The sequence below is a fragment of the Heteronotia binoei genome, chromosome 16 (assembly GCF_032191835.1).
Source record: "Heteronotia binoei isolate CCM8104 ecotype False Entrance Well chromosome 16, APGP_CSIRO_Hbin_v1, whole genome shotgun sequence".
Lineage (NCBI taxonomy): Eukaryota > Metazoa > Chordata > Lepidosauria > Squamata > Gekkonidae > Heteronotia > Heteronotia binoei.
In genome coordinates, this window is record NC_083238.1 from 29,794,814 (window position 1) to 29,809,866 (window position 15,053).

Below are 15,053 nucleotides of genomic sequence, written 5' to 3' on the forward strand. Positions count from 1 at the left end.
AACAGCTGCTTGGTGTTGAGGAAAGAATAGATGTAGTTAGTTCACTTCTTTAAATTTTATTATTTCTAACCCACTTTTCCACCCAATACTGTGCAGGGCAGGACTGGTGGTTGCCTAGGGTGCCGGCAGGGCGGGGGTGCCAAATTCGGCCTTCCCCCTCTCCTCCTTAGGCAAATGCCTAGTTTGCCTGCTCCCCAGCCTCCTCCTCCCTCCCTTACCCGCCAAGTCTATTACAACGTCCAGGAACGGGCAGCGGCGCACTGTGCTCCCAGGCTATCTAAAGGCGCCCCCCCCACACTGATCAGCTGACCAGTGTGTAGAACCACTCTGGAGGCTTCCGGTTCCTATGCTGGCCCTCCTGTGCGCTCACTGTCAGTGCTGGGTTGACGGGGCAGGCCAGCAGCAGCGGGAAGGACCAGCGAGCTACTGAAAAAGTGGCAGCCATCGCTGCCTCCTCCCCACTTCCTTCCTGGATTGGGAAGGAAGTGGGGGGGGAGGAGGCAGTGGCCGCTTTTTCAGTGGCTCGCTGGTCCTTCCTGCTGCTTCTGGCCTGCCCCCTCAATACGCCTTTAAATAAACTGGGAGCATGGCACTTGACCGCCTGTTCCCAGGCATTGAAATAGATCTAACAAAAGGGGGACTAGCCACAGAAGATTGTAGACTAGGAGGTAACCATGCTAGTGAACCACAAATATAAACAACATTAATAAAGCTGCTTAAATGTACTTCTAAATAAGCATTTATATAATGTCAAGCAATTGCTGATACTTCTTTACAAACATACATTAGATAACACAAATGATATACAAAATCAATTTATATACTTCAATTCATAAACAAAAAAGCATGGTCCACTGACTAACACAGACCAAAAAGTCCATATTTTGCCAAGGTGCCAAAGTTCATAACTTCAGAATTGATGGTATTGTGACACAATTCCAGTAAAGTAGTGTTTCGTGTTATCTAATGTATGTTCATAAAGAAGTATCAGCAATTGCTTGACTTTATGATATAAATGCTTACTTAGAAGTACATTTAAGCAGCTTTATTAATGTTGTGATATTTGTGGTTCGCTAGCACAGTTATCTCCTATTGAAATAGACCTGGCAAGGAAGGGATGGGGGGGGCAGAGGAGGGAGGCGCAGCGGAGGGAGGCAGTGGGTCGCAAGTCTGTCTAAGGCGCCATGCGCCCTAGGGCCGGTCCTGGTGCAGGGGCATCAAATTCATTTGTTACAAGGGCCAGATCTGAAATAAATGGGACTTCATGCAGACTGGCCATGTGTCATAAAACGTAATGCCGGGTAGTCAAGATATAAAGTTTATAAAGGACACACATAAAAGACAAAGGCAAACACAAAGGTTTTTTTTTTTTTAAGCCTTAAAACATGCTTAAAACATTAGCACTCTTGCAATATTTTGTTTATTTATTAGTCTCTGATAAGTGACAGCTCTTGCTCTGAGGAGCCTCGGCCAATAGAAGGAAGAGAGGCTTGGCTCAATAGCTCATCTGTGCAACTGAGAGAGCCTGACAAAGCAAGCTCTCTCTCCCCAAGGGAGGAGCCTCAGCCAATGGAGAACATAGAGACTTTGCTCCATAGTTCTTGTGTGATTGAGCAAGCCTGGCAAAGCAAACTGTTACGCAGAAGGAAGCAGGAGAGAAGAAGGAAGCAGATGACAGCCAGTTGCTCGTGGTCCTGATGGGACGTCTCTGGGGGCCTGATTCAGCTCTTGGGCTGCATGTTTGACACCCTTGGTTTATGGTATCATCCTGCCCTCCTCCATTTTATTCTCACAGCAACCCTGTGAGGTAAATCTGACTGACAGAGTATAACTGGCCCAAGGCCACCCAGCGAGCTTCCATATCACAGTGGGAATTCAACCCTGGTTCTATGAGATCATACTCTAACCACTACACCATACTTGATATATGTATATGCTACTTTTCCTGAAAAGCTCAAAACTTGATTCCACTTACGGCAGCCCACTTCATCACTGTCATCTGAACAGTCCTTTGCTCCATCACATCTCCAGTCTGCAGGAATACAACGGCCATTCCCACATCGGAACTGCCCACTTTCACACCCTGCAAAGCAAACGATACATATAAGTAATGAACGTTGAACAGGAATGTATACATTGCCATCTATAATCACAGTTCCAACAATAAGGGCATATTTTCTAAATAAAAGAGCACATTCTTCTTTTAGTAGACAACTCAGTAGGCCAGATTCAGTAGACAATTCAGTGGACAAGATACATCCACAAGTTAAATATGGATTACTGCATAGCATAAATCAGACTGCTTATACTTTTGCATATTTTTTATCAGAGCTTTTTTTGTAGAAAAAGCCCAGCAGGAACTCATTTGGATATTAGGCCACGCCCCCTGACATCACCATTGTTTCGTGCAGGGCTTTTTTGTAGAAAAGGCCCAGCATGAACTAATTTGCATATTAGGCCACACCTCCTTGTGCCAAGCCAGCCAGAATTGCGTTCCTGCGAGTTCCTGTTCAAAAAAAACTCTGTTTATTATTTATTACATTAACAAGAAGCCAAAAACACCATGACAAAGGGAAAGCACCCACAACAGACCATGTATTCATAATGAAAGACATGGTGCACCATTCACAAAATATGTTTTGCTAATGTTTTTTGGCAATCCCTATAATCCCTGTAATCATGCAGGCAGAAGAGATACAATCAGCCTGCCAACGTTCCAGTTTTCTTTTCTGTGATGGTTAGTGAGCCCTTCCTCTGCTTTCATTCATACCATAAGAAAGTTGCAAAGATTTTAGGAACGGAACATTGAACTTACCATGAAGGTCCCTTCTTCTTGAGGGCAAGGAGGACACTCTGATACGCTTGGGTTCCTCTGTTATCAGCTGCGGAAGTCTCCAGACTGAGGGTGGGCTCCTTCCCACCCCCTCATGAGATGGAACATGCAATCAATTTCCTGCCTCTGGGGATTGTGGGAAGAGGAATCCAAGTGGATCAGAGTGTCCTCCTCCCCTCAAGAGAGAACGGGTATTTCAATGTAAGTGATGAATGTCTTTTCACATCACTTATATAGGTACAGACCAAATCTTCTTCCAGCGTGTTGTTCCATTTCCCTGTTCCATTCCTACATTTCATTTTATAAACAGACACACCTGGCATAAAACAAAAAAAACCTAGCATCTGAAGCATGGGTGTCAAACATGCAGTTCGGAGGCCGAATCAGGCCCCTGGAGGGCTATCAGGTCTCCGAGCAACTGGCTGTCATCTGCTTCCTTCTCCCTCTCTTGCTTCCTTCTGCATAACAGCTTGTTTGCCAGGCTTGCTCAATTGCCCAGGAGCTACAGAGCAAAACCTCTATTTTCTCCATTGACTGAGCCTCCTCCCTTGAGGAGGAAGGGGGGAGGAATAGCTTGCTTTGCCAGGCTCTCTCAATTGCACAGCAGAGCTACTGAGCCAAACCTCTCTTCCTTCTATTGCCTGAGGCCCCTCCCCCACCCAGTCCCTGGGGAAGGAAGGATAGAGCCAGAGCCTCCTTGGCCCAGTTCCCTGGATGGGCGAAATACAAAGAAAGCACCTTTAAGACCAATGAGTGCTAATGCTTTAAACATGTTTTAAGTTAAAAAAAAAAAATCTGTGTTTGTCTATGTTCTTTATAACATTTATATCTCTGCTACCTAATCTTAAATAGGTACATACATGGCCCGGCCCAACCTGACATGGCCCTGCCCAACAAGGTTTCATTTATATCAGATCTGGCCCTCATAACAAATGAGTTCAACACCCCTGATCTAAAGTATAAATTAGCACATGGAGTAAATGATAATCATCAAAGATTAATCATTGCAGATAGACAAGGGTTTTCAGTTGAGACATGTTGTTTGTGGAGCTGAGAACTGTTAGATCTTGAATAATCTAGGAGCTTGAGATCAAGCGATATATGCATCAGCCTCTAAAGTCTTTTATACTTGGGAAAATCTAGCATGCCTTCCACCTACCTTTTAAGACTATACTTTTAAAAACCACTGGTTTAGAAGTTCTGGAATGCAGGAAAATATTAAAAGGTTCTAATTCTACAAAACCATATTCAGGCATTACATTACTGGTAACATAAGAGAACAACACCTTGATTCCTTCTAGTGTCACAAATGGTGAAATTATGTTCTTGTGGCTGTCAGGAGCTACATGATCTAGCACAAGGACTGAAAGAAATCTGGGCAGTTGAGTATGTGTTCCTTATAAACATATTCAATCAAGTATTGTTTGACATTGCCTTAGGAACTATAAAGGTTGAAAGCACACAGGAAGCAAATAAAACAAAAAACTCTTTCTTGTTGTGTAGTCTATCAAAGCAAAATAGCCTCTTCTCTTAATAAACAAGTGCCAAAAACAAATTAAATTCCATTACACTAAACAACCCATCACCAAGAAACAACCCCCCTTAAGTTCTCACAATGAAATAAACAGACAACAGGTTATCTGAGCTCTGACAGAAAACCAGCCCTATCACCACTCATAAACACAGTTAAGTGATATACTCTTTTGGGATGTACCGTAGGAAAACTGCTTTACGTGAGGAATGTTGAAATCTGATTGTCTGGCAGTGACATTCTGATTTATAATGTATCCTGCAAATGGTCAGATATTTCTCCTGGATAAATGGTGGTACAGAGTGGTACAGCAATATGTACACCCAAATACCTTCTAGACTAATGTATGATGGTGGTTAGTGGTGCAGGTCTGGGGTTGGTGGTGCAGGTCTCTTATCAAGTACCTTTAAAAGCACAACAACCTCCCTTGCAAAAATGCCCAGAAGGAATGTACAAATGCAGGCTGGAATCTCTGGCCCTTTGATTGAATTCTGTCCGACAAATGAGAGATTTAAAAGATTTAACTGTTCACAAAGAAGAACTACAACTTCAAAAGAAATACAGTGTGCATGACTTTAAAAATCTACCACATTAGTTCATTAATTTAAAAATAAAAAAATGAACAATTTTTGGCATAAATTGCTTCTTTTGTCAAAATGTGTAATCCCTCTGAGATGCCTGTGTTACACAATGACATTTAAATATATCCTTATGATATATTTATGCTACTGAAGACAACTATGAAATGTCAGCCATGGTTTTGTCTGAGCTACACCTATGAATTTTTCAGCACAACCTGACTCCATGATAAATGCCCAGTTTCTATAATAAAATGGGCAAGGCTCACCCTTAAGAGCAAAACAGTATTTGTAGATATGTACCATCTGCCCTCTGCATACAAAACCTATACCATTTTTCCACACAGCTTACCTCACAGTCACAATCCTGTTCCCTCCGCAGCGTCCAGTCGGATTTCCCACCATCTGCGCCGGAGTTACAGGAAGTGCTGCAGCTTCTGCGTAGCAAAAGTAAACTGGGTTTTAGCGGTTTACATTTGCTACACAAAAGCCGCGGCACTTCCTGTAACTCTGGCACAGATGGTGGGAAATCCGACCGGATGCTGCAGAGGGAACAGGATTGTGATTGCGAGGTAAGCTGTGTGCGAAAACGGTGCTAGAATCATTGTACAATTATATAAAATGGAACAAATGTCTATACTGAACACATGTGTCTCTATGTGTAGATACAAAAATCAGTTCATATTATGATAAAGAAATGAGTCTTAATCATACTCTTTGATGAAAATCTACCACTGCAATAGCAACAGGCATGTATACTGATGGCATTTTGTTGTTTTGTTTATACCATATTATTCTCCCCAATGCAGAGTCAAAGTGGTTTACAATATTTTCCCCCTCTCAATTTTATCTTCCCAACCATTCTGTGAGATAGGCTAGGCTGAGAATGTGTTTCAAAACTACTCATGGACAAAAAAGCCTCTAGTAGTGAGTGTAATATTTGCTTATATGAGCAACTATAACTATACAAGGAGCCAAGAGAGATGGCACGGAAAGCAGACCTGTCTTTATAAACAAGGATCACATACAAAGAACAGTAGGTGGTATCCAATTTAGAAAGCAAAAGAGGTATGTTGGAGAGGCATCCATCCAGAACCCTTCATCTGCCTAAAGACCACTTACCCACCCTTAGGTGCTTTTCTCAAACTAAGGGGATAAGCTCTACGCATAGTGAGGCTCCTCAACAGGTGTTTTTTTTAAATCAGACCTTCCCACAACACACGCTCCACTATCTGTGACTGGAGTTTATCCACATTTACGAACTGGGATGCATCAATTATGCTGTCACAGGCTACGGATGAAGGAGAGCATTCCATGATCTTTAGACACGAAGTTCAGTTGGGATCTTGCTAGGGATGCCAATCTCCTGGACTGGTTGCAAACCTTCCATCAGCAGCTCTCTTTTCCTGCCACCGCTCAGTGGGCCAATGGGAGAGACAAAAGGTGGGCATCAGGATTGCCAGCAAGGTTCCTTTGAGCACAAACCAAAAGTGATAATACCATCAGGGGCAACACCCTAGCATTTGGTCAAAACACCATAGTTAAACCACAGAATTCTGGACAAATGCTAGAGTGTCACTCCTAAATAATGATATCACTTCCGGGCTATGCTGACAGTGGTGTCGCCAGAAGTGCCTATTCTCCCCCCCCCCCCCGAGTTCATTGCACCTCTGGCCAGAGCTGCCCCCCCCCCCGTATGACAGCTGGTCTCCTGCTAGTTGCAAGCCTCAGCATGGCAATCCAAGATCTTGCTCTTAACTGTATTTGTTAAGGATTACAACTGCAATCTTGCACAACAGACTGCCTTATTGGTGCCACACTAAGAGGACTTACATGGGTCACCACTAAGCTTGCCAATCCCCAGGTCCCAGCAGGGGTTCTGCCACTTTCTCAGGCTCCTTCCTACTCCCAGCCAGCTGGCCAGCGGGGGGAAGCCCCGCCCCCACAGCCACCATGTGCCTTTCCACCTCTGGAGGCTTCAGACTCCTCTTGGGATGGTGTTTCTGTGTCTTTAAGGTTTAATGGGGGCAGGGGGAGAGCAGGCAGAACAAGATGGCTGCTCCCAGTTGCTGTGAAAGCAGCCCAGACCCTCCGTTGGTTGCACAATCTTTTCAGAGGTCATTTGCATAGGAAAGGTAAACCAATCCCCCACTTCAGAGTCGTCAGAAATGGGGGGGGGGATGTCTGCTGGGCACTTCATTATTCCCTATGGCAGGGTTTCCCAAACTTTTCTTTCCTCTGGCGCGGTTAATTTTACACTTCTCCTTCATGGCGCACTAAAATCAGGAGTGGAGCTGGGAGACAGGAATTATGTTATTTCCTGTGGTGTCACTTCCACGTCAAGGGCCAAACGATGTCACTTCCGGGGCACACTGAACCAAAACTCCACCTTTTCCTGTGATGTCACTTCCAGGGCACTCCCCCAACCTGCCTCTTCTTCTGAAGTAACATCGTTTTCAGAAAAATCTCTCTGAAACTCATGCTGAGTCAAAATGGGGGTGGAAAGTGAGCAGTCTGCAACTTTTTCATACATTCCCAGGGTCCTCTCTTTCCACCCCCACACCTGCATGCACCTATCTGTTTGTGTGTGTTCTCCAGCTTTCAATCACTCCTAATGCCCATGTTCAATTGCCTGTACCACCTATACACCCCTTCCTCAACGGCACTAGCCGGTGTATGCAGTTGGGAGTGCTATTGCCATTGCCATCAGGAATGCCAGCACTCTGTACCACCCACACTGGACCCTGCAGCTGCGCTACCTCAAAATATGCTGACACATTTAGTAGGCCCTTCCTTCAGCTGCTACTACTGGAACCCTTCCTCAAGCTACAACCAAGCTTGCTTGGTTTCAAGAAAATCTTCTGACAGCTATTTTTCATACTTTCCCTTGACTGAAACACTGAGAAATTGCTGTGAAAGGTAGCAGAGAATTGTACTGCAATTAATGAATTAATTTCAAGTTATATGAAGTTCATACAAGCTTTTCTGCAGTTATCCCAAAAAGGATATTTATGAGGGGCTTGCAGCTTTTTACTGGCTGTGTTTCCCATGCCTTTAAAAGCAATCTGTTGTGCAGATATTTAGCCAGTGAACTTTTTTCATCCTTTTTAATATCTACAGGAGGTGTTTAATTTTGGTGTCAGACAGCTGTTAAAAGCAGAACCAGTAAAATGGTGCCAAGTTCATAGTACCATCAGTTCCAGTGCTGTTGAGATATATAGCAGTAATCTCCAATAATCTCTTTCTGCCCCGCACCTCTCACTCTCACTCACTTACACAGAAATCTCATAGAAAGGTCAGCTGGCTACAACTGGGGGTACCAACTTTTCATTGGCAGAGCTCCTATGTTTGCAAGAACAGTATGATGAACAAAAAAATTTCATCCAGTAAAAATGGTAGGGAAGAAAGAAAGAGAAAGGGGAAAAAAAGAAAGGGAAAGAATGAAAGGAAAGGAAAGGAAAGGCAAGGAAAGGCAAGGCAAGGAAAGAATGGAAAGAAAGAACATAAGAACATAAGAGAAGCCATGTTTGATCAGGCCAGTGGATCATCCAGTCCAAAATTCTCTCATACAATGCCCAAAAAGCACAAGAATGTCCACCAGTGGGGCCAGGGCACTAGAAGCCCTCCCACTGTTGCTTCCCCTACTCCCCACCCCCTCAGCACAAGAATACAGACAGAGCATCACTTGCAGGGAAAGAAAGAAAGAAGGGGGGAGACAAAGGGGGGGGAGCCTTACTCACCTATGACCCCAGCCAGCAACAATTCTGCCCAGGGGTCGTTTGGTAAAAAAAATAGCTACTGGAAAGCCCACTCTCCGCTCCTCCCAGCTGAAAAAACACACATACTCTTCTTTGCCACCCAGGTCTTCCGGGAAATCTCCCCAAAAGAACATACTGCAAGGCACATGAAAGCTCATACCTTGAAGAACACTTCATGGGTCTAAAGTGCCAATGGACGCCAGCTTTTCTTTCAAACACTGGGAGAGGGGAGAAGGAAGGAGAGGCAGCCCAGCTCCTCTCTGCACAATGCAGAAACAGGGGAAGGAAGGAAGCCAAACAGAGCTCAGGCTTTGCAGCCTGTGTCAGTCTTCAAGGCTAGCTTTTCTCTGCACAACATAGAGATGGGGGAAAGAAGGAAGGAAGCAAATGGAGCTCAGGCTTTGCAGCCTGTGTCAGTCTTCAAGGCTAACTTTTCTCTGCACAACAGAGAGACAGGGGAAGGAAGCAGAGCAGAGGCCATGCTTTGCCGGGGGCAGGGCTAGCTTTGGCTTTTCTTGTGACCTGGTAGTGAGGCTTCCATGGCCCAGTATCGGGTCGTGACCCTGCAAATGGGAAACAGTGCCATAAGGAGATCGATTCTCATAGGGTATAATGGAGAATTGATCTGGGGGGATCTGGGGATCTGGAGATTCGACCTGGGGGTCCAACTCTATGAGCCCGAAAGAAGGTGCCCCTATCCTTCATTATTTCTAATGTAGGAAAGGCATTTAAAAGGTGTGCAATTCCTTTAAATGTGATGGCCAGAACTTGCTTTGGAGTTCAAATGTGCTTGTCACAACTTTGCTTATGGCTCCACCCCCAAAGTCCCCAAATGTTTCTTGAATTGAACTTGGCAACCCTAGTGACCACTGAAGAAGGGGACTTTTTCATGGCGGTCTTCTCCTGGTCTTCACTTAAGAGACATGAAAAGCTTTATTTCAGCCATGGTTTAGCTTGACCAGTAATAGTTATTTTGTTCCTGCGCCCTGATATTAGATTACTTGTTACCTTCTGATTTTGCCCTGTGAGGTAAGCTTTGACTACTGCTTTGTAATCAGTTTATTTCAGTTTTTTGATTTGTTGTTTTTAATTAATTTGTTCAATTGATCTTGAGAACTGCCTTGAACATACCTGGAAAAGGGCTATAAATATGTTTATATTTAAATAAAGAGAATGCATGGTGCTCTCTAAATAGCCTAATTTACGCAAGTTTTGAGATGGTTAACATTAACATGGTAAAATGGTATGTAAGAGCCAAATGTAGTCCACCTGCTGCTTATGATAAAATTGCTAATTGTCATATTTTGGGGGGAGGGGGCCTAGAAAATAAGCAACTAATTTTACAATCAAGGTCCCTTTAACATGAATATTTTAACCAAGTGATCATTAAGAGGTTCCCCAATTGTGGAATATCCTTCCTCTGCCTAAGTCAAAGTGCAATCAGTTTCTAAAAGCAAAGTAAAAGTTTTAAAAACATTGTCTTCAGGCTTTTTTATGGCTAAGGTTTTAAAATTTGCAAGGAGTTTTGTCAACTGTAATTAAACTGCTTTATTTCCTACCTGTATTATCACCCGCTCTATGCTTTGGGTTGGAGCAAGATACAAAATGAATAAGTAAGTAAAACAACTATGTGAATTTGGCCCAGTATTCATTCTGTTAGAGCTGACTGGAGTGCCCACTTAGCCCAACACTTTCAATACATAAAATTTGGCAAGCTGTGAGCTTCTTCCCCATCATGTTGAGCGAGGGGGAGGGGGAGAGGAAAAGGGAGAAATTTTTTACAATATTGTTGCTTGCTTAGGTCATTCCAGTGGGGATTTTAATTAAGGTAGTGGGGGTCCTTGTAGGCCAACCCCCCCTTCCTTTCCCTTTGATCTGCCCTCATGCTGAGGACAGAATTAAGCACCATCATTTTACCGCAGCTGCATTCATACTGCAATCCAATGCCCAAGCTTCAACCATCTGCAGAAGTCAAACTATGCTCGTAAATAGAAGCTTGGATTGTGGCCTTAAATTACAAAGTCTACAGTTTGACAGATCTAGTGAATAACAAGCCTCAGCATTTGGGAAAAGGTGAACTCCACTAGAAGGTTAATAACAATTAATGACTTCATTATATGAAAACTATTTACTTTTAGAAAAAAGTTAATACTAATGAGCTAATTTTCATGAATTCTGATTTGCTTTGGCAGGTGCTGATAAAGGCAGTCGTTTCTTTCAGGCAAACATTCCTGCAGGTAGCATTCCCACAAAAAATTATCACTATGCTTTGAACAAAAAAAAAAGAGTATTCCTTTGTTTATTAAAGATTCCTTGTCCCACCATTCTCATCCTATTCGGAGACTCAAGGCGGCTTACAAAGTCTACTAAATGAGACATTAAATCAAAAAACTTCACAAATTTTAAAACATCAGCAGGCGCCAACGTGATCTGCTGCCCACCCTAATACCCATCAAAGACACTGGAAAGGGCAGCTTTTTACTGCCTGTGGAATTGGGCCAAAGTAGAGGCCCTCCTCACTTCTTCTGGCAAAACATTTTGGAGCTGCAGCTGTAAAGAAGCGACTCAGGGGCAGCTACATAATGGCTCTGATACAAGCCCTGTTGTAATAAATGCACACATATCATGCATGTATGTGCACACACAAAACAGCCAATGTGCTTTCACCTCACAAATGAAACCAGGGACAGGTACCTAGATAAATACGTGATGTTCAGTTGTGCATGCATTGGATGTAACATGAGAATTACTTAGTGTGTATATAAAGAAAAAGATCATATGTACACTGTACATGGATTGTACAAGCATAAACTGTAACTTGTGAACAGGGCTAGAGAGCTCGAACAGACTGAGGCCTTTTTCACATTACCATTTTAAACCAGATGTTATTTCAGGGCTTTTTTTTCTGGAAAAAGAGGTGCCAGAACTCTCAAGAGGGAAATGAAGGAGAAACACACGAGTGTCGCTCATGAACTTTTAAACATCTTTTGAGAATTCTGTTTCCACAGAAAGGTTCTACGTTCCCCCAGAAAAAAGCCCTGTTATTTGGTCCAATTTTTAATAAAGCGATATAGGAACAGGGGTTTCATACAGCAAATTTGAAGCACTAGGGCTATTTCAAACAGTACCACATTTCCCCCCTACCTTTTTCACCACACAAACCTCCTCAGACTTTTAAAGAAACATTCTAAGGTGAGTGCTATAGCACCTCAGTGCTATAGTGGCACCATGGTTTAGCGCTCACCTTAGAACATGAAAAAAAAAGTCCGAGGAAGATAATGCAGTGAAAAAGGGTGGGGGGAAGCAGCATTGTAGGAAGCGCTATGGACATTTTAAACAGCACACCACAGCGATTCAGAAGCACAAAAAGGAGTTTCCCTCAAAAGCGGCTGAACCACGCTTTGCTAACCTGACACAAGTGGATTTGTATGAACAGGTAAATAAATTCCACTAGTAGCCAGTTACTAAAATGGATCTGTTCAAAATAACAGAAAAAATCCTTTAGCAGCCAGTTACTAAAATAGAATACAAAGGCAGTCTAAAAGGGGGCTGGAACTCTGGGGGAACCTGAGGCAGTGCTCATGTTTGTGCAATACTGTGCTTAATATTTCTGATGGCCAAAAAGCTAAGAGATTTTAGAAGACAATTTAAAAACAAAATGGGAGGAGTTATTATGTTCCTCTGCTTAAATGTTAGTATAATTTTACAATTTCTGTTCTTATACAATACCAAAGAGCAGGAATGCTTGTGTGCTATTTGTGGGAAAGACATCAGGAAACAAGGTGGATGGGAAGCGAAGGACAAAGAAATCAAGAAGGCCATGAAGCTTAGCAGCCAGGTTGGTGTAATGGTTAGTGTTGGATCAGGATCCTTGGAGACCCAAATTCATAATCCCACTAACCTATGGAAGCTTTCTGGGTTAACTAAGGCATGTCGCACTCTCTCAGCCTAACCAGCAACACAGGGCTGTTGTAAAGACAAAATAAAGGAAGGGAGAATTTATTTATTTAATTAGATTTATGTCCCGCCCTCCCCACCAAAGCAGGGCAGCTCACGGCAGCATAAAACATCAATAATCACAATAAAACATATAATATAAAAATGATATTTGCTGCCTTGAATGCCTTGGAGGAAGGGGTGGGATAAAAAAGTACTAAGTAAATCAGGAGATGGGATATTTTAATTGATATTTCTATTGGCTTCTAATTTCTGTATGAGAATCAAATTTGGGCTTAAAACTAGGAAGGGGATAGAGGAAAGAAAGGCAGGCAGGCAGAAAGCAGGCCTAGAAATCCTTTAAGTAAAGAAATATGAAGGGGGGGGCAAGATTTCTATGTGCAAAATACAAATTGCTCACCCATGCCTCCCATAAAGGATGCTGCTGACCAAGGAGACAGTTTTTGCACAAAAGGAATTCTTTAAGGCACCATTCCTTTCCCATCAAACAGACTTTGAAACCCAGCACTAATACTGACTAAATCAATCATTTACCAGTGCCATGTACATTCTCTAAAAAGATAAGTGACAAGAGCCTTCCTTATCTTTCAAGTAGTTATTTGGAGGATTTTTCCTCCCAGTTGAACACTGAAAGTTTCAAGAGGAAGCAGATCAACATTCCAAAAAGAAACAGAAACTCTGCTGACCAAATCTGTTCTACTCAATGGAACTGGAGAGTGGGGGGGGGGGGAGAGAGAGATTACCGGTAGATGTTTTGAAATGTTCTCACTTGATACTCTGGAATGAGGATATCCTTTAAAACGGAAGTCTTCCCCTGTTCCCTCTAAACTGTGTGCTCATTAACACAGGAAACCCCGCTCAGCAGCAATTTGGAGCCACGCAGGGTCTTTTGCACTGCCCACTGCCCATTTGCAGATTACTGCAGTTATATTCTGCTCAGCATGTGAACTGCTCCTCTCAGTAGGGGGGAAAATAGAGGGAACACTGAACTCCTATCCTGAGAAGGAATAGAAGGTGTGGGGATTGTATTATAATAAATATTTTATTCAAAATTACTTGAACATTATATTTGCTAAATGAATTAATTCTCATTTCAGATGCCTGAGTTCTTAAAATTTGAACAGCACAAGCACCATCTTAAGGGAGAAAAATGCAACATTAGCTAAAGAGAAGAAAACGGTTGCACTATACTTTTAAAAATAAGGCTCTTTTATTGCCTGGATGTAACTGGGGTTTGTGTTTTCCTCCTGTAAGCCACTTGGAGTGTTTTCAAGGTAGAAAGTTAGGATATAAACCTTCTAAGTTAATAATATGGAAATAATAAATATTTTAAAATATTTATACCCCATCTTGCCTCTTGCCTCAAGGCAGCTGCAATCTCCTGCTGAGTTACACTGGTTTATATTCATTAATGTCCCCCAAAACAGGCCTGTTTATAATGGTAATATAACTTTACTGTTTGACATCAATAGATCCAGTTCACATGTGATGGCTAAAAACTATTTTGGACATCAGGTCCATGCCAAAGACTGACATGCTTCCTCCATCCCCTCCAATTTGGTGTAGTGGTTAAGGGTGTGGGCTCTTATCTGGGAGAACTGGGGTTGATTCCCCACTCCTCCACTTGCACCTGCTGGAATAGCCTTGGGTCAGCCATAGCTCTGGCAGAGGTTGTCCTTGAAAGGGCAGCTGCTGTGAGAGTCCTCTCGGCCCCACCCACCTCACAGGGTGTCTGTTGTGGGGGAGGAAGGTAAAGGAGATTGTGAGCCACTCTGAGACTCTTCAGAGTGGAGGGCAGGATATAAATCCAATATCTTCTTCTTCTTCTTCTTTGCTTGTGCAATGAAACTCTCTCTTTCTCTGCCTGTCGGAGGAAAACTCTTAGATATGAATCAACAAACCTGCTCTTGCCTTTGGAAACAGAACTACAAGAACAACCACCACCAAACTGTGGTTGGGGGTTACATGTGAATTGACCCACAGTGATTTCTTTGTGTTTCGCTCATACAAAATGAGTGAAAGCTAGCTGCCAAGACCACCATCTCAACAGGTAACTTCTTTTTGATGATGGAAGGCACCAGGGCTTTTTTTGTAGCAAGAACTCCTTTGCATGTCAAGCCACACACCCCTGATGTAGCCAATCGTCCTGGAGCTTACAGTAGGCACTGTGCTAAGAGCCCTGTAAGCTCTTGGAGGATTGGCTACATCAGGGGTGTGTGGCCTAATATGCAAATGAGTTCCTGCTACAAGAAAAAAGCCCTGGAAGGCACTAAATTTGTGGCAAAGCATGAAGAATTAGCATTGTTCAAGTGCACAGGTGCCAAATAATGTCAGAATAGGCACTAAGACTCCAACTCTGTGAACAGTTACTTGGGATCAAGCTTAATCAAACTATG

At 43.0% G+C, this 15,053-nt stretch overlaps 1 protein-coding gene across 1 annotated transcript in view; it reads right to left on the reverse strand.

The window, feature by feature from the left end:
• LRP2 (LDL receptor related protein 2) overlaps positions 1–15,053 on the reverse strand; it is a 204,885-nt gene that overhangs the window by 160,082 nt on the left and 29,750 nt on the right. Inside the window, exon 2 of the mRNA XM_060257327.1 lies at positions 1,976–2,083. Within this exon, the coding sequence (XP_060113310.1) occupies positions 1,976–2,083 (108 nt within the window). The remainder of the gene's footprint in view (positions 1–1,975; positions 2,084–15,053) is intronic.